A 20,829-nucleotide genomic window follows, 5' to 3' on the forward strand; every position below is an offset into this window, starting at 1 on the left:
AGGACTTGCATTGCACTTGGACTGATGAGCATGCCATGTCATCTTCACAAATGGCACCATGGACAAGAAAGCACATCTCCAGTGTCCTCCCTGTCAAGTATGGAAGAGTGGGGACCTGAGCTGCTGGAAGAATGCATTAGGTAACACCATCAGCAGCGACATGGGGATTAAGTCTTGGGAGTGTACTCGCATGTAGCCTTGCCTAATGGACAAAGCTTCATCTCTAATTTAAACTACTGATCTCACTATCTCAGCTTGGTAAGATGTTCTCTGCTAGATTGATTTAGTACCTTGTCAAGTATATGTAGGTAGCAGCGTTATGACTGTACTTTTGCAACTATGAGATGAGATGCATTCAAGGCTTTGAAGTTTTAAAATCACTCTTACTCATTGGTAGTAATTGCCCAAGCTAGCTGAAACACTTGCTCCTGGTGAAATACACCTCAAACTGCCTGAATTTATCATCAGAGTGGCTGGCACAGCCCTCCTTGTGTGTAATTAATGTGAGGAGAAAGCGAGCCCTGCTTATTTCTGCTAATGAGGTGGGTGAGCCTTGAACCTATTCACACCTTAATACAGTTGTCGCTTCTCATTCTGCTCGGGTTTCGGGTAATGGAAGGCAGCAGTGGCACTGGCTTTATTCATTGACTATTCAATGATTTTGCACTTCTGAATGTCGTTCTTCCATGTTACTTACAATATAAGCACGTAGTAAGAACAGTCAAAAAAGTGTTTTGATATTTAAATATTTTATAGTCTTTTTATAATATTTTCTTTTTCTATTTCTGCAATAATTGCTAGTGATAACAAGGAGAGAAGGCCGTAGTTTGAAAGGTGATTATGTGAGAGGTGGGGAAATGCTTACAGAAGTGAGATACATTTATTGCCCTGTGTTCCCTATGTGCTGTGCATCCTCCATCCCTCATGAGTACTTCCTTCCCCATGCTGGCTGTAGACCCAGGGTTAGCTCATCACAGGAGCCACAGCTCTTTTGTGTGCATTTCTCGGATGCATTTTATCAACCCTCTCCTTAAGCTGCCACTTCTTTATTTTTAGTCTGTACAGATGGCAGGCTTAAGAGGATGGTGAAGAATGCTCCTGCATCCCATTTATTTTATGTAAAGCCTTGGAGCTGTGGAGTGCTTTGCTGGATTTTTATGTGCAATGGGCCATTTCCAACACATCAATTCTGACTAGTTTGTCAAGGGCAAGCCAGTTTTTGACTTTTATCCAAGAAAGGGGAGCGGGAAGCAGAGGCATCGCACAGTGAAGCAGAGGGAAGTTGCTTAAAAGAAGGGCTTTGGCTTAGATAAATGCGTAGCCGAAGTGTGACTGTGCTTACCAGCAGTGTTTTGTATTGCGTGTGGGCTGTGTGTCCTCTGCAGCCTTTCTTGAACCTGGAAGGCTGACGGTCACAGCATCTCAGCACAGACTCATTTTTCAAGTCCCCTTCCTATCAAGTAGCACCAGTGCTTGTTGCCAAGGCTATTCAGCTGAAGCAGCTGCTTCTGGAGAAGTGCTTTTCAGATGCAGCCTCAAAGCCACCTGTGATTTCTGAGCAGCCTCAGCCTGGAGCTGCAGCTTTCACCGGACTGCAGCAGCGCGAGGGAACAGCAGTCACACGGCCGCCTGCAAACACACGCAGTGAAGGATGGAAGCTCAATCCCAAAAGAGGATTTCCAGAAATGCACCCTCCCTGACCACACTCCCCCAGCACGTCGTCTGACTGGGACGTGAGGGCCAAGAATGGCCGCTGTGGCGTGTAGGTAGTGCTCACCTCACTGCGGGCCTTCTGTGCTGCACGGGGGTCGTAGAGCTGTGTGTCTGAGGACATGCTGCTCGGTGTTTCCTAGATTTGAAGACGCTTCTTCAAATTCTCTTCCTGTTGAGCGCTCTGCTTGTACCAGCATTTACAGGCATGGCTGTGAAGTGAGTTGGTGAGAGGGAAATTAATGCGTGAGTCCGTGGACAGATGAACAGAAATCGATCTCAAGTGCGTAATGCAAAGTGTATGGAGTGGTGACCTGGATACCAGCCAAAAAGGGAATTGGAATTGATTAAAATAGCTTTCCTTGATGTATTCCCCCCCCCAGACTTGGAAAGCTCTGGCAGAAAGGGGCACTACACTGCCTGGCTGGTCAGGGAGCCTCGGAGGGCTGTGTGGTGGCACAGCAAGGCTTTCCCCAAACTCAGCTTCTAGGGGCAGTGCCACTGCTGAGGTAAGAAGCCTGCTCCACACGGGAGCTGGGTTCAGGGAATACCTCGCTGGAAGGGAAGAATGAAATGCAGACAAATGGTGTGGCTAAAAACAGGAACGGGGACGTTGCTGCCAAACTTAGTGCCTTGTACTGCTTTTAAACACTTTGCAAGGCCTACACCTGTGCAAGTTTCAGCCAAATTGTGCTGCTTGCTGCCTGGCCCATTTTGGCAATGAGGTCGAAGAGCCTAAATGACACTGCGTCTGCCCAGAGTAGCTGCAACGATGTCAGGTAAAAAAGCTTCATAGTTTTTATTAAGAGCAATTATCCTCACAGTTTGAGTCTAGTTAAGCTGCCAGTGAGTAATTCTTAAAACTTTTTAACCAGATAGATAAAGAAATATTTTACTTCAGTGATTAGAGATGAAGCTCAGAAGCTGTCAGATACCTGTGCTTGTGCTGGAGGCACTGAGACACGGTCACGAGCGTGATGCCGGCCTCCAGCCCGCTGCTGTGGCATTCCTGTGAGGCACATGGCCTACTCTTCCTTGGCTCCTCGGCCTCCCCTCTTGTTCTGAGAAGGAAGCAATTTGTTTCCAAGGTTTTGGATATGTGCATTCCATCTAATTGTTATTTTACTGTTGAGGATCTGAACTATGCATATGCGTATGCATGCATAAGCGTGTATGTGTCTGTGAGGAGTGAGCTGGGCCCTCACCATGCAGGCTGTGTTCCATCGAGCAGGCTGATCCTGTGGGAGCAGGGATAGCTGCAGCCACACGCAGGTTTCTCCTGCTGACAGCCTTCATGCCATCAGACGTGGAGCCTAGCACAGCTCTTGTGCTCTGCAGAAAACAGCTCAGGTGTAGCAGGGCGCGATGGGGGCCATAAATTGCATCAATGCTGTCTCTCACCATCAGGGCATTGCCTCCACAGCTCCTAGTGCATTTATCTCAAGGAGCATCATTTACCAACTTGCTTGACCTGTTACCTTCTTTGAAGGTTGGGCCCATTGCTTCTCCAGATGCTCACACGTCTGCTTGTGTGTGTGGCACCTCTGAGATGAAAGTGCTTCTTGTAGATGGAGGTGCTGTTCTTGCTGTTTGGGTGAGAGTTTTAGCTGCGCATCTCTTTCTGGTTGTCCTCCTCATTTCCCCAGTGTGATCTGGATATTTCAGGGTGGACAAACCATTGCTGGGTGATACCATTGTGAGAGAAAAGTCAGGCTAGACAGCTCTACTCATGATATTTTAAATAAATTTTTTAAATATTTCTAAGCACCATTGGCCAACCTTGTAGTTAATAGCTCTGTAAGCATATCTATATGTTTCTGCAGTGCTCTACGACAAGTAGTTGCTGTAAGTGAAAATGCTGTCATGGTATCTTGCAAGGAAGCACTAGACTCTTGCACTCAATGTAAAAGGCCTTAATTTAAAGGCCTGAGCTTTCTGGAATAAAGCTTACAGGGCACTTACCTAATACCAGTAATACATGGACTTCTTTGAAAGCAAAACATACAGTAAAATGAAATGCAGGTAGGTCAGTAAGAGTGCAAATATATTCTTAACATTTTTGGGATTTTTTTTTTTTTCACTTTTGGACAGAAATTACTGTTTTTTGAAACGTTGGAAAAGAAGCTGCTGGATGTCAGATCAAGAGCCAAGGAGTGCTGCTCATGGGTAGGTACATCCCCACAACAACTGATACTGGAGCTTTTGTATTTCATAGCTCAAAATAAGAAGAGTCAAGGTGCTCTCTTACTGAAACAAAGCTGAGTACTTCTTTTACATGCCACATCTGCTAATATTCCCTTGTTATACTAAGAAATAGCAAGAGAGCACAGTTCTTTCCCCTGGGCACATTTGTCTGTTGCCCATCTGCACCTCAAGCGTGCTGTTCCATGCCCTAGCTCATCTGCTTACTTTTTTCTTGAATTATATGTGTTCGTTTAACCCACATGGGACTGTATAGATATGTGCTCATTCCCATGTGTACTACTTCTGCCCTAGCATTGCTATTAATGTTGCTGTTTGTCAAGCTCTTGTGTGCCTCACTGCCAGATAGCCAAGGACAGTGGCCTACACACATTGCAGACTATTCCCAGGAACACAGAGTGCTAATACCATTTCTAGTAAACTACTGCATATACTATGCTACCCTGATTTCATATATTTATGCTAGCAAGAAAAAATATTAACTAAAAACTCCTTGTAGGGCTCTGGCTCCCCTGTGTTTGCACAACAGTGCTGGAAACAGTAATGTGGCCAACAATCCCTGATAAAAATAAAGGCAACCAAAGTCTTCTTTAATGCAGTAATATACAAACTCAAAGACTGGTAGTAGTTCAAGTTTATGATATAATTGCTCTACTAAATATCGGTTGTTATTTCCACTGCAATCTGGCAACAAATTCTCCAGTGAACTTGTTCTACGTGAGCTTATTGTTTTAAAGTTGTGTTATTGCTAATTTGCACTTGAATTTCAACCTTTTCCTTCTGTAAGGAAGTTGATCGGTGTCATGGTTTTATGATTTTCGGTTATTGGTACTCCACATCATAACATCATGTAGTGAATGTACCTGTTCCTCAGAAGAGAAGGACTACTACAGTCCCCACGGTACTTTGCTCCTCTGTTACCATTTCCAGCCGGAGGGAAAAGATAAAAGCTCGCAGTATAAAAACTTGCAGATCACAAGACCTCGTCCCTTTTTCCGCCGTCTCTCGTCTTGGCAGCACCTCGCTCTCCAGCCGTCTTATCGTCGGTAGTAGAGTAAGGCCTACCTTGATTTTGGGACATTCTCTCTCTCTGTATTGGATTTATCAGCTTAAATTGTAATTGTATTATAGTGTGTTGTTTTGCATTCCGATATTTTATTTAGTAAATTAGTTTGTTTCTCCTCAGATTGTTGCCGCTGTTCTTTGCTCTCAGGGCCATCTCCCTACCCTTTTCCCCTTTCCCCTTTTCCCGGGACGTGGGCCCTTGGGTCCCCCGTCCCCTTTGTCACAGAAGTCAGGCCTAACACCCGTAAACCGCTGACAATCGGTTTTGGCCTTTGATTTTTCTAGCTGAACGCTGTGCACAGATCCAAGTTAAAATGTTCCTACAGTGGAGTGGTAGTCATCCATATTAGAAAGAAAAATGTTTTGTCTTTATTTTGAAGGAGTCTAAACATATTAGAAATGGTTGATTAAGTCCTGCCCTTAATTAGCCCTACTGCATAGACACCGCCGTTCTAACATTTCCTTCTGTTTTTAACAGTTAGGCATATATGCCTCAAAATTTCCACCCTTACCCAATTGAAATTGGAGAATGATAGGCAGTAGTAGTACTGTCTAGACAAATGAGTAAGTAAGAAAGTCAAACCATAATTAAAGTATGCACAACTCACTGGACTCACAGACAAACCAGGAGCTTGTTTTATTTGGTGGGAGGCTTTCTTTGAGCCTTAATTTACAGTCCAGGGATAAAAACTTACTTACTTTTAGCATCAAAAAAAACCCCAAGAGTACCAAATAATTAAAGTACTGAAAGCACAGGTTTTTACCTACATGAGCAAATACCATGAAATACGGTCATTAGCCAGCTGGATAGCTACACCAATAAATGTTTGGGGGAGTGAATCATCCACAATCATATCTTGGTTTCTGTTTGTTAGTACTGTCTGTACCTAACAAGTCTTCAAAAAACATTCTTCATAACATCTTATCATAGTTAAATCAATGGATTTTCTCCCATCTGATGGAGCATCCTTTGCTTAGAAGGTTTCCTTCATCTCTTATTTAATGGTGGAAAATAATAAGAAAACTTTGGGGAATGCCCATGTTCTCCCTTATAGGAGGCAATCTCGCAGCCCTACTCTTCTCATTGTTACAGTGCTTCCCACTTTCCAACCTGAATTTATTCATTGCCAGTCGGTCATGTCTTCTCCTAGCCCTGACGTTTCTTTTAGTTACAATCCCTCTCGTGGCTGTTCACCCACTCATGTGAGTGGGAAAAGCAGACATCTCATTTCAGCCTTCTATTTGCTCAGTTAAATAGACCGAGTCACTTCACAGCCTGCTGTGAGCACCCACCGCTGGGCTCTCACCAGCAGCTGTCCCACACCCATCCCAACAAGCTCTTATGAACACCCTCTCCAGGAAGAGGTTCTCAGTCCGTCTTTAAAAGCCTCACCTGCTTTGTGAATTATGTACACCATTAGCATGGCAAAGTTTGCCTTTCTGCCGCCTCCAACAGAGGCATCCCAAGGACTCAAGGCAAGGATTGTGCATGCTGCGTTTTGTTCAAGCACATCTTTCCCTGATCGTCCAAGTGTATAATATGTTATTTGCTATAATGATCTTCCCTGCGAATAAACCAGCCTTCTCTCCAGCACGAAGAGTTAACACAGACCGTTAGCTCAGTGACTTTTCTTCAGAGGGTTGAAGGCGGCCTGACAGCTTCATGGCTTTACGAAAACACACATTTGAGTGGGGAAAAGTCCAGAAAATATGAACTAAAGCGTGTGTAAACGATCTGCTCTGAATACACACCGCCTGTGCAGAATTCTTCTCTGCAAGAAAATTTCTTTTCTAAAAATCGCAAAGTATCTTCTGCAAATCACCTGCCCTTTGGTGATTCTGGGTGTTCTCTTCACTGCAGAAAAAAAGAGGACGTTATTAGAGATTTCAGATATCCTCAGGTGAAATGTAGAACTTGTACACTGCTACCAGGTTACTGTAAGGGCTCCCAGGCGCCTTAAGCAGAGCTGCAGAATGGTGCACGTGTTAAAGGTCACGTCCTCTGCTTTTGTAAAGAAAGAAACCGGCTGAGGTGTTGGAAAACAGGGGACATAGCATTGCCCCAAGTGAAAAAGAAATTCTAGTCACAGTATTATTTTATGCACAAGAGGACACAGAGCTCAGATTTGACTACATTCAGTTAAGAAATGAGTTAGCTATTTTTGTTTATTTTTCAACACTGCATGCGGCCTAGTAAGTAAATATTTCAAACTCTGCTTTGGTCACTATCTGTTCTCCTCTAATGAGAGAGTTCGAGCCCTCAGCTTGACCTTGTCCCTGCACAGCTTGAAAGGTTTGGTATTAGCTTCAAAGCAGACCTCAAGATGTGCCAACAAAGCCCAAACAAAACAAAAAATGAATGACGTGGTCACAGTAGTTCCTCGCTGGATATTTTGTAGGGGTTTGGTAAGGAGGGCCATACGTGGTAGCTGTCAAAATCCATTATGGACAAATGAGAGCCCATTTAGGGAGCTGTGAATTCTTTTCGTCCTTGCAATGATGCTCTGTTTCCTTAAGGCTTTGTTTTGAAGAACATCTTTGAGAAAATGAATCAAAGGCTTCGGAAGGATATGTAGCAGAGAGATTCTCTCTCATCTCTCCCCAAACCTTCATTTTAGCTGTTTCAAGACTTTCAGAAGTTATAAGAAATTGCTTTAATTTACATTTAAGTATACAAGGAAACTAGGAGATTGGAGACAACTAAATAAGGAAAAAAAATTAAGTGGAAAAATAACCCATTAAAACATGAATTACATTTTGAGATTTCTCTATATTGTATTCTCTTCACTGCAACATTTATTCCAATACATTTTTAAGCACATGCAACACTGGTGACCTGTTTGTACATGGATTTCTAATGCTGTCCAAAGAACCTTTACATTAAGAGTGTACAAGAACTCACACACACATGCACGTAATCCGTCTAGCATCAGTCCTGAGGAAAACTTAAATTTTACTTGAGAAACCACAGGTCAGTTCTGCAAGTACATCTGGGAGACAACCCACCAGCTATTATGATCAAATTCCTAACCTGAATACCTTGCACTCATCTGCAGTTTGCATCTGAAATAGCTGTCGTTGACCGGATTGCAACGTTTGGCTGAAACTGATTAAAGCAGTCCAAGATTTGCAGCACTGGAGACAAATCCTATATTCTTTAGAAAACGTACTCGGTGCAGATGAAGGATCATATGGAGATGCTAACATTTAAAACATAAAAATGATTAAACATACCCACGTAGAAACTAGAAAACATTACAGTTCTTTAAAGATTTATCATTCATTGAATAATTCATGTAATTATACAGTCAGCCTTTTTTTCTGGCTTAAATGTTCAGGCCAACTCACAATAATAACAAAACGCGAGAATGACTTCTTGTAAGAGAATGACAAGTGTTTAAAACGAATACATATTTTAAGGTATTGCTCTGAGACCATGGCCATCACTCTCCACTAGATGTCAGCGTGATAGAACCAGCTTGTTCAGACTTAAAAGCATAAGTAAGTCCACTCCATTTATCTTTGTCATCTTTGAAACATAGTACATGTCAACCCCCTTAATAACAAAGCATATATTTGTGGTAGTAAGTTGAACCCAAAATAACAGTCTCATTATATCCCCCCCCACCCCCTTCGTGCCCCCCTCATTTAATGGATCTGGATAAAGGCCTTCAAATCAGACTTAGGATGTCAAAAAAATTTTCTAAATTAGATGTAAATCATTTCAGTTGTTCTAACTACTTTTCTTAATGCAGAGATATGGTCTTCTCGCTTTAAAAGACAGCACAGTAAGCTCTTTTTGTCAGGTATTACAGTATCTGGAAGAATAAGCTTTCTGTCAAATACAGTGTAGTTGATCCATGTTGAAAATTATAAGGCACATAAAAAAATCCCATGTTCGGAAGTATTTTTACCATGTCTTGTAAAAATGGTTCTGGATGTCTCATCATAGCTGCTGGGACGTGGGTTGTTTTTTTTTTCCTCTTTCTTTTTTTTCATGTTTTTTTGGACAGAGGGAACGAAAGACCATGAAATGCAGAAAAAAAAAATCCAGAAAAACAAGAACAAAGCAAAATGCGACACATTGATACAATTTCCACCACAACAGCAACGACCAAATCTTCTCATTTCTTTGACCAACAAAGCAGTGACAATGGACTTTATTTGGATACACAGACATTTGTCACTGTTTTGTCATGGTACCTGAAATACAGCAAAGGCTGGTGGTTGGGTTGGTGGTGTTTATATGTCATTCTTAAATGACAAAGCTGCCAAGTAACTGTTGTTGGAAAAACTGTGAGAGAAACCATAGGTAGCTACAAAAAAAAGATGAACCAGAATAACATCTGCAGAAGAGAATAATAGTTAAGGAACAAATGAAATCAAATGGCAACATTTCTAGGCATTTATTCCAACATCTTAGATAATAAAAATAAAAAAACAAATCTTCATAGCATCACCATTTAAAAATACAAAACAACGTTGAGATTAAGCCAAAAGAAAATGAGACTTTTTTCTTTTTTTTTTTTCTTTCTTTCTTTTTCCTCCATCTTAAGCTTCATTTATTCACAGTGCAGATATCCCCTGCCGGTACAATTTTCAGTCACAAGATGCACAAATTCTGGTAAGGAGCACTGTTTCCCTTTCTCCTCTGCAAAGCCATTCCTCCCTACAAATGGTCCAACCCCCAACTTTCCAGCGCCGTCCCAGTGTCTTACCAGACTGCATAACAGATGCCCATGTGAGAGCCCCATGCAACCAGCAGCACCAAGTTGAGAGCATGCATTCCCACACCCACGCTCAGCCAAGAAAAAGAATTCAATCATTATTAGAAATCCACCTTAAGGCAAATAATAGACACGTATTTTCTACCTCTTGCTGAAATATATTCACTCGTTGAATTTCAAACCCGAATCTCAAACTCGGTAAATGAACTGATGTTCAGCGTGGAGAATGCTTTAACCAGAAAGAAGAAATGGAAAGGAAACGTTTTTTTCCTGTCCAAAACAAAATCAATCATTTTTCCTTCATTCTATCTACATTTTGTTAAAGCATTCTATGCTCTTTCAATATACAACGTCAGATTGCAAGTTTGGCAACTTTTTGCTTGTTTGTTTGCTTAATAAAAATTCAGACAGTGTTCTCTGTTTGCAATCAGAACCACAACCTTAGTGCAATATTATATTTATTTCTTACAGTAATTTTGGTTGCCATACAAGAGTATTAAGGATTGGGGAAAAGTGCAAGTTACAGGAGCTTGATTTTTTTAATCAGTCGAAATAAGAGGAATTAAAGCACAAAAATTACAGCAACATAGATAACGTGAACACAAGTTCTTACACAAACTATAGCGAGAAACATAGTAATATCTAGAAAAGAAAAGAAAAAATGTAATGGAAAAATTATCAATATTTGTGGCTCATACACATAATCATCGCCAGATCAACTGGGTAATGCTTTTTAAGAACGGAGAAAAAAATCACTATTTTATTAACTTAAGTACCACAAATAATTAACTTTTGTGATATGTAAATTCTGTAAATCAACAGTCACATCTAGTCATTTTATAATATATGAATTCAACTGAAAATGTTCTCAGACACCTAGGGAAAGGAGTCTGTGCAGTTATACACAATTTACATCTTGTAAGATTTTGGTATTGTATACACAAATATTACAGAAACTAGGCATGTAAATGCAATTTATTTAAATTACAGTATATAAACAAAAGTTGATCCTAAAACCCAGAATATCATAATGTATTTCATAGATCTCTAACAACTTGTTTTTTCACTATCATAGAAGCATGAAATAAATGGGTCTTCTCTCCTCCCCCCAACATTTCCAGACTGACGAAAATACTCGGAGGCAACGTCGTATCTGTTACTATTGCTTTCTGTAGCAAAATCATCAAACAGAGCTAGAGACCAATTCGTCTTGGCAGAGGTGCATTTTATTGGTGAAAGGAGGTCCTCTCAGGTCTCGTTACGTTTACTTTGTAAGACACAATGTAAAAATAAACTATTTCATTAGCTCTTTAATGTTTCAAACCTCTTTTCCGCTAATGATTTCGTACCTATTCTTTCAGTACCTGAAAAGATAGACGAGCAAGAAACACACCTGTGTTAGAAAGGGATTTCCACCAACTGTAATTTACGGTGTATGTCAGCACTTGTTAAACTGAAATTCAACAATAAGGTTGTGAGTAAAAAGCAGCTTCAAAGTCAACTTCTACATTGTTTTTACTACCGTAATTTCTAACATATTTTCTGGCACATATTATAGAGGTAATATCAACTGTACCCAAAGAAACAAAAAAAGAGCATGGCATTAGTGGTTTATTTACTGAATTCTGTCGTATCACCAAATGGAAGACAATGATGGCTAAATTACCATTTGTACACTTCTGAAAGTATCTGATGGCCTCAAGTTGCCTGTGTTGACTATCTGAATGAGACTGTCATCTTCTACACCACCTATGGAAAAATTCAGTACTTTTGAAAGTAAAACACCTTAGTACTTGATTTTTATTACAAGGTTACTTGGAACTTTCAAATACAAATATAGCGTAGTAACAGATGTTAAGTCAAAAGACTTGTTGTTCCGTAAAGGGGGCAGGAGGCTAAGTAAGTTGCTTTTTATGAGTATCCAATGCGTTGGTAACTATAACCACTTTTGAAGAAATATTCATCCTCCTTTGTAGAAGTTCTAGCAAAGATAGAAAATATAACACAGCTCTGCTGGTTCAGATGCATCCAAATGAGGTTGATTTTAAAAAGGTCAAGACTTTATAATTATTCCACAGAAATAGTATTAAACCACAAAAGTTTTTTTTGTTGTTTTTCACTTTCTAGCACTGAAGTGGCACAAAGGCTGCCCAGTAGACCAGCCACTTATTTTCTTAAAATATTGTGCTTATAAACTATCTGTACAACTATTTAAACTTGCAGTAAAGAAAGATATTTAAAATGCTAAACTTTATGTACTCATACTAGGGCTGTTGCAGACCTAATTAGACACTTGTTTGTGAGCAAAAATAATCACAATAAAAAATTAGAGATAGGCTGGACCATATCAAGGACCATATCAAGGAAAGAAAGTTCAGGTATCTTGCAAAATGTAAGAGAACCTGAAAGTATGGTAGGTAGGCAGTCTAGCCATCCACACACAATTTACCCACCTTGAACATCTTGAGTATTATGTTAATAAAGACCTACAAAACTCACAGATATTTAGAGGTGTTAATTACAAGGGGAGGTCAAACGTGCAGAGAGAGACTTGTTAACTTAAAAAAAAATAATAATAAAATGAAATAGTCAGACCGACCAAATGTGTGTGTTCCCCCTGCTGCCGAGTTCTCCTGGAAGCTCTGAGCCACAGCGCCCGCCTGGCCCAGGGCAGGGCGAGCTCACTGCCACCTGCTCAGCAATCTCAGGTGGCTGTGGGAAGCGATCAGCCCCCCCCCAGAGGTGCTCACTGTACTCTCCTTGTCAAGAAGCCCATACTTGTTAATAGCGATAAAAACGAGAAACCGGATATCTACCAGTTCCCCTGCCCCTGAAGCCCCTGTGCTCTGGGACACTACATACCTCGGTCCATCTTGGCATTAACTTTCCTTTTTTTTTTTTTCTTTGCCTTGTTCATTCCTTTTTTTTTTTTTAAACAAGATAAACCATTTCTGTTTCTTCTAACAGGTTGAAATCCCTCTCTTACTTAAAATACTAGCAACCTTCTTGTTGACTTCAATGGGAACATTCATATTCTTTCTTGGCCCGATGTTCAAAATAGCTAAGCACTTATCACTCACCAGATTAGACAATATCACTCAGGGTTCAGCATATTTGAGTATCTGACTGTGAGGTCCTGAAGATGTGGCTGTAAATAAACCCAATTTTTTTTCTCGTTTGCAGAGTTCACATTGCGACTTAGCAGTAGTTTAGCTGGTTGAAAACTGGGGGTCTCAGGTTCAAAGTAGCTTCATTTTGTTGTACCTCTAAGTGAGCATTCCTTCTCAGTTTTTATGAAATGTCTGCATCGTCTTACAGGTCACATCAATGGAGCATGTATTGAACTTGTTCTGCCACCTTGGAAGAGTGCTAAGTATAACTGCAGAAATAAAGAAATACCAGGTAAAACAGAGCAAGGTTACCTTTGAGCTAATTCCAGCAGAACAACCAGCTTCTCTGCCAACAAATCGGAGAGCTAAACTTAGTAAAAAACAGTTATATGAACTCCTGTACCTGTCTCAATATTGTGCCTCTGCTAACAAAAAAGGATTTGAATGGTAATGAAGCAATCTGTCCTCTTTAAATAAACTAAGCTTTGGGAAAGGAAGCCTGCTGGGAGACTGAATGAATGTCAAGAAGAGAATACAGTGCTTTTCAATTAAGAAAAAAAAAAATGCTTGCAATTTGAAGTTAAAAGAAAACTGCTCTGTAATGGTTCCAGCAGAAGGGCAGTATCAATAGATGGTAATATTTTTGAAGTTAACAATTTTCTCTCTCTCTCTCTCGTATCTCCCCACAACTTTGAAATAAAATGGCCCCACTCGTGCAACACGTTTAGATTTATATTTGGGCATGTAACATACAGTCTGCATTACCTGAGTACCAGGAATTAAACTGTTTTATTTTTCCCCCCTAATTTTGCTGGCACTCGCAGACAGACAAGGCATTTGGGGTATTTCAGTACCAGCCCATCTCTAGTTATCAACAGAAGTTTGTGAGGCAAAATAGCTATTCTTATCTGTCCAGCAGCTGTTTCAAAGCTCTTTCTATGTTCATTCTGTGCCCAACTCTAGTCACTCCAAGGTCTATCAGATCTTCCTTTTGTAGATTTGGTAAATGAGTGCCATCTATTTCATTGTCCATAAATGTTTCTTTATGTTCACCTAAGTTTAGACTTTCCAACCAATCTGCCACATCTGGTTTAGTCCACAGGTGGACAGGCTTAGTTGTAAAAGGCTTATTTGAGATTGGCTGTTGTAATATTGAGGGAGAAGGAGACCTGCTGCGCCCTGTGGTCAAGCCAAATAAGTCCCCAGAAGGGGGCTGGCTGGGTAGGCTAAATACATCGGACAGAGTTGGAGAAGGAGATGAAGCTGAAGCAGAAGCAGTCAGAGGAGCAGGCATGATGTCTTTATTAATCTCTGTTGGTGAAACCACAGGGCTTGGAGCATGCCTTGCTCCTGAGGTCCTACTGTCATAGTCTGGGGACCTGCTCTGCAGTGTGATCGGCTGGCTGGTTCCAGGTCGGACAGTGAAAGTGATTGTTGTACTTCGTGTACCTGAGACAGTACTCATGACTTCTGTGCTCCTGAAATTGCAAACAGACATGGAAAGTTAGACACGTCAGCTGCCAGTGATGCCCATATCAACACATGGTAATTGTGGCTCTGGAACATCAGAATAGTATAACTTTTTAAAAGAGCTATATCAGGTAGAAAGTGCTAAGATGGCATCATTCAATCTTTCCCATAAAACAATCAATCATCGGTGGTAAGCTGTAGTTAAAAACAAAACCTTTGCTTATCAGCAGCTCAGAAAAACACTTTTCAGAGCACATTCTTCCTTTTTTTAAGGCTGTAACAAATTGACTCACGGCTAAATGAGAAACACCGTGTGTAATAAGCACATGGGCACTTAGTGTTACCCATGCAGTGCAGTCAGGAGTTGATCTGCCCTGCACTACACAGAGCAGAGTGGGTCCTTCATTTCAGTTTTAGCTTATCAGTCCTACACTGTAAGGTAACACGACTAGTAACAGTAGCTATGGAAAGTATCGGAAGCACATTATTGACTCAAGTTCTCGATCTTTCATTTTTTTTCTAAAAAGAAATTATACTTCATCAGTTTCACTACAAAATTTACAGAGATAAAATTCTTGTCACTTTGCAGGCCCGGAGATGATGTAGTCACTGGCACCTATCTCCTGCCGAAAGGAAATCTGAGATTACAAATGAAGGAAGCATGAAGCTTGCCGAGAGGCTCTCCTGCCAAGGCTGACGGGGTGGGTGAAGGAGCAGACAAACCTACTTTTGTCTGGTGGCTATAGAACGAATTTAGAAGCAGATGGTCTGGGTTCAGGTCTGTCCACATCACAAAACGCTTAACTACACAGCCCTTACTTTTCATGAGAAAACTGTCCCAGTCGGCACGTGCAGCACAGGATCTTCCACTGAACTTTTGGGTGCCTGAAGCTCCAGAATTTTTCACTTTTAAAATACCCTTCCAGTTAGCGACACCTTCAGCCAAGTAATTTCATGCACTTCCAGACCAAAGGATTTATTTATCTTTGAAGTGATGCCATAGACTCGAGGGGATGATCTGGAGGATGCTGTAGCTGGATTTCTCACTCAGACACTGGCTGAATCCCTCTTTATCTTGGTGCCAGACCGTCCCCATGCCTGACCTGTCTCGCTTGGGGCAGAACAGGCAAGGACTTTGAGGCACAACAGCAGATACAAATGCTCTTATTAATAATGCAGATTCACTACTGTGCATAAAAGAGCCAAAGAAAAAGTGTGGGTTCTGGAGCCCTCATTTTAAAGTGCTGCTGTGGAACCAGCTGAGGTCTCTACCTGAATGACTGCTTAAAGATCTTGTGTTAACTGCCCGTAGATGAAGTACTAAAAATGATCCATGCAAAACCGCTACAGCTCTCTCTGTGTCATGCCCCTCACCACAAGATCTGCTTTATAAATGAGAGCCCCTCCTGTGCTCCTCAGGGCTGGAGAATCACAAAGGCTTGTCTCCCACCTACAGAGCACTGGGATGGCTGGGAAGAAGGACATGGCACGTGGGGTGAGCCTGCTTCATCGGATCTGTTTCCTAGTGCAATGAATGCCCATGGAAGTGGAGTGACATGACTTTGGTCCCCCACATCCTTCTTAAAATGATTATAATTTTGATTAAAAAGATGGTGGTCCCAGTACTTCCTGAAATCTATCCTAACCCACTGCCCCTGTGAGCTACTCAAAAAGAAGAAATACAGGCAGCTCACCTGAGGCAATGATAATGGGCTATTAATCCCTTTCTCTCATACGAGCAGCCACAGTTACTCCTGGCAGCCTTGATCTGGAAGCTCTCTCTTCAGTGATTCCTTGGTTTGCTGCTGGCTGTTGCGAGCTCTCTTCCTATATAATCCCCGCATAATTCAGCCCATAATTAACAAACATAGATGTCAGGTAGCCTGCAGCACTGCTATACGGACATGCACAGCACACTCCCAGCACAGCGAGCCTCTTTCAAGTAAGGATCCAATACCATGTTATTAGAAAAGCACTAAGAATAGCTGTTTGGAAAATGTACATGTTATTCACATGAGCAATCCCAACGATTTCCCACAGGTTGTTCCATATGTTTCAAAGGGAATAGGGGATCTCCTTGAGAGTTGAAAGATCAGCACTTCACTTAAAACACAGTGGGAACAAGACTTAGAGCACTTGCGTCTCTGTAATTTAACAAAGAAAAGAAATGCTTGGCAAGGTTTGGAGTGCTTCCTGTGATTTGTTTGGAGCTTAATGGCTCACATTGTCTTCCAGGACTAGAGCTACGCATTCTTACACATAAAAGTCAATGGCAAGAAACTATTCAATTTTACTAATGAAGGGGAAAAATTATTTCTACCTACTTAGTATTAGGAGTCTCATGGACTTTAATAACGCACAATATAATTTCGAATCAAAAAACTCTTCTTTGAAATAGGCTGGGATAATTTTGTACTACTGATTGAAAGAAGGGCAGGGTGAGTTTTGCATAGGTGTAGAAATTTCTCCCCAGCCCTTTATTTGTAGTGAGTCTTTTACTCACATTTCCTGTATTGCAAATATGAGAAATTAGGGTTTTGTACTCACATCGTCTGTGGCAACATCAAATGGATGATGCAAATTTATCTTCTGTTATGGCAGATGCTGGCAGAGAGATCACTACTGTTACTTGGCCACCAGCTCCTTCTTGCTTCTCTCTATTGCTCCTTTCACAGACTCCCTGTACATCTTTGTTCAGGAGATCATTGTCACTGTTCCTTTAAACAAACTACATCAAGCCACTAAAACAAAATCCTCTAAAGTAAACTGGGTGCTCCTTAAGCATTCTGCAGACCTATGTTACCTACCCTTCTCATGCACAGGCAGAAGTACCGGGTGAGAAAAGCAACTGAGGCAGCATCCAACTTTTTGCTCTTCCTGTCAGCCTGGATCAAAGTAATGGTTTTTCATGGCTACAAGCAGTATTAAAAGATCTGTGGGCATCTGCCTTTTCTCAAGCCATGGGTTCAGGACTACTGACTGTTAAAATATGACTCTGGAATGATGGTAACTTATTTTAGCTGATGACTGATGTTTTGACACTAGCTCAGTTTATAGCCATTTCAGTACGCAGGCTAACAGGAATATTAACCCTTTTATCAGAAAGCTCAGAGCACTTCAGTAACAGACTTAGTCCTCCAGCAACACACCTCAGTTGTTCTCCACACTGAGAACAGTCTGTGAGTCACTACACGCTGCCACAGCAGCCCCATTCAGGACCAGTTTTACACTAACTACCTGAAGATGAGGGGAAATGTAACCACGGCGAATTGAGGTCACTGTTCTCTGCAAAATCACTCAGCAACCTGCAAAACAAAGTTTGTGTTCTATTTCTGACTGCTGTTCTGCAGCTGGCTCGGCAGCCTTCACCACACAGGCTCAGCCTCATGATGGCCACGTGAGCCTTCTGGGGCCCACAACTGCATTTCCAGACTTCCTGTCCTGAGTCTTCTATTCCAAGATTCTTTTTCCTCTCTACTTTCACTTGCTGTATCCACTCCAGTGTGTCACAGATGGAAAAAGTATGCACCTTTGTGCAATTCCCATCCATCCCCACTTATAGTTAATGACTTCTACAGCACAGTCTGGTACAAATAGCCTTGAAACTCTCAGCTGTCTTGCATTTCACAGATGATGGTATCCTGGTCAATACAGGGGCAAGCACGTTCCAGCTGGAGAGCAGGCGTGTTTTCCTGGCATTGTGGGTTTTCCAGATTTTTAATAAGAGCAATTTCTTAGGCCTTATTGGATCATCTGTTACACTAAGCATATTAAATACATATTAAAGCTACCTAAATCCAAATTTCATTTTAGAAAAGTGAAAAGTCTGATAATTATTTTAAATAAAATTTGCCCTGTTAAGAATCAGCATATGGAACTAATTTGTAAACATTTGCTGCTGTAAGGCTGCACTGATGGTAATGCCCATTATGTTGTCTCATATTAAAACCAGAGTATATAATTCCTATGTCTCCAAGTCATAAGCCATCACCACAGATTGAAGGCAAGAAATTATTTTAAATTTTAAATCAGATTTGCAGGATTCAAATTCACAGCTAACTTAATATTAAAAGCAAATCAGTGAAAGATGGCGTGCTGCAATATGTCTGAAGAGCCTCCCACTAAAAACAAAAACAAAACAAAGCAAAACCCAAACCCCAAAAATGTTATGGTCTTCCTTATAAGAGCTGTTTTATTCTCTAACTTGCGAGAAGACTTGCTGTCTCTGACAAAGCTTTTCCACCGTGCTGGAGAAAAAACAGTGGGAGAAAAGACACCCTATAAAGAGGTACTGTGGGAAATTAACTTTTTAGAGATTTCTGAGCACTTGCAAACCCAAAACTTTGCCTTCATCTCTTGCAATATTTGTACTGTATTTTTGGATTGTCAAAGGAAAATTGCATGGTAGGAAAGTAAGACAATAATTGTCTGTTTCGGGAGAAGATGAAGAACAAGTGTTGATATGATGACTGGCAGGATACAGAGCTTCTTATAATAGCATTATTTTAGTGAGAAGAACTGAGGAATGGTGAGTGTGTGTTGCAGGTAATGCTGTTCAGCTGAGTGAGGAATAATCACCAAAGCTCTGCGGGAGGCTGCTCAAGAGCAACAGTTTCCATGCCATGTGAATGGCACAGCTGTATGGAAGCAAGAGCAAGGACAAGGTGCTGCAGGGGGCTGAGGGCCAGAAGATGGTCCCAGCCTCGTCACTGAAGAACTGGAAGGGAAAAGGTCAAGACAAGCTGGAAGGAGAAGGGAAAATCTCACTGCTTCCAGTGGGGAAAGACTCAGCATTACCACTGCAGCACAGCTTGATTATTTCAAGGCTGGATGTCTTTACTTAAGAGCTTACATAAGCACATAAAATTGCACTTATCATTCCCCCTTCCCTCAAAAACACACCCTAAAAGCAGAGTTTTGGTGCACTTGAAAAATTAATATCTCCTTATTTAGATGCTCAGGTATAAGTTTAGGAATCCACTCTTAGGTAATCACACTATAAAAACCTCTGCTGAATACTCGTCTGATGAAAGTGGCTTTCATTTCAGTTGGAGATAACATCCCATCCTGGTTTGAGAATGGCTACCATTTTTGGATAAGCGAGAGCTAATCCACATTGCACTTTGTATCAACACAAAAATCACTAAAATGCAATAACATTGAGTGAGCATAAAAAAACCAACAGAACGTACAACACAGAGTACTCTATGCTTTATAGTCGACACTTACTTCATGGCACTTCAGTATGACCCACTTCTGAGAGCAGCAGCCATGAGAGCAAATAAAAATGACAAAATGGAATGACTGAGATGCTGCAAAAATTACTGACAAAGCAAGCAATCCTGTGAAAGTGGCTGACAAATGGTTAACGATATGAAATGAAGCTAATGGAATGATCGTAAACTGAAAAATGAAGGCCCCACAAGATACGTTTCATAACCAAATAAACCAAACGTAGGGTCAAGACCCATGCATGACTCATTGCTAAATTCAATTCTGCCTTACCTGTCTGTGAAAATATGGGAACTTTTCCAAATAAAGAACGCTCAGAAATGCACAAAAGCCTGACCACGGACAGTTTAAAACTTGTTCTGCCAAGACAATACAGGTTATTTTTCCTGAAGGACTTGATTCTGCATGGTTAAACATTCTGTACAACTCCCACATCTGCAGCGAGCACTCCCCACTGCCGGGGTGACATCCTGCCTGCCAGGAGGCCACGGGGATGCTCTGCGAGCATGGTCTGGGAAGCAGCGGAGCCCTTTAGAATAGAACGAGTTCCTCCCTACTCAAAGCTATCAACCATTTCAGGGCAGTGACGGCAGGGCGCAGTGGTGGCTGTTCATTATTCCTTATTAGCATATGAGAGCAGAGGCGGAAGCATGATGCTCTCATTGGGGGCTGTGCTTCTCCCTCACAGACACAGGCTCTGCCCTGCGTTAATCCTGCTGGAGTTACGCAGCCAGCTTGCAACTTGCTCTTGATCACTATGTCGCTAAGCAACTGCTGGGTTCACAGAGCGAGCACTCCTCTTAACCTGATAAAAACCCTGCGTTAGCCTTCTCTCTCCTTTCTTTTAGCAGCTTCATACAAAAGTCAGTAGCCTCTCAAGTGAATCTGTAGCTTTGCCATATTTATAGTGTAGGAGTCAGTGATGCTGCTATGTTTCCCCTCCTCTCTGCCCAGCTGCAGGAAGTGCTTTCAACTCCCAGCACAGTGCGTGTCCAAGACCTGAGAAGGGCACGGTGAACCAGGGCGGCACTGGGCCTGATTTTGAGCAGAAGTGGAGGACTGATGTTTGGGTGTTGGTGGCCTCTGATTTAAGAGCCTGACTACACAGATGGACCAGACAAAAACTCGTATCACCAAGAATGAGCTCCCAAATTTCTTGAAGTGGATGACGGCCAACATGAAGAGTTGGATGAGCACACATGAATTCAAAAGCTCTGGGCCAGAACCTGCTGATCAAACCCTTGCATCACACATGTATTCGCACAATGAAACAAGCACATCCTTTTGCTTTTTCCTCTTTTTCCGCACCCTAC

The 20,829-nt window shown here is 41.5% G+C and overlaps 1 protein-coding gene across 11 annotated transcripts in view; it reads right to left on the reverse strand.

The window, feature by feature from the left end:
* SHANK2 (SH3 and multiple ankyrin repeat domains 2) overlaps window positions 10,146–20,829 on the reverse strand; it is a 344,725-nt gene continuing 334,041 nt past the window's right edge. For all 11 annotated transcript variants that reach the window (XM_021402182.1, XM_021402180.1, XM_021402178.1 and 8 more), the window contains one exon: window positions 10,146–14,292. In XM_021402182.1, coding sequence (XP_021257857.1) covers window positions 13,719–14,292 — 574 coding nt within the window. In that variant the 3' untranslated portion in view covers window positions 10,146–13,718. The remainder of the gene's footprint in view (window positions 14,293–20,829) is intronic.

Source organism: Numida meleagris, chromosome 6 (assembly GCF_002078875.1).
Source record: "Numida meleagris isolate 19003 breed g44 Domestic line chromosome 6, NumMel1.0, whole genome shotgun sequence".
Classification (NCBI taxonomy): Eukaryota; Metazoa; Chordata; class Aves; order Galliformes; family Numididae; genus Numida; species Numida meleagris.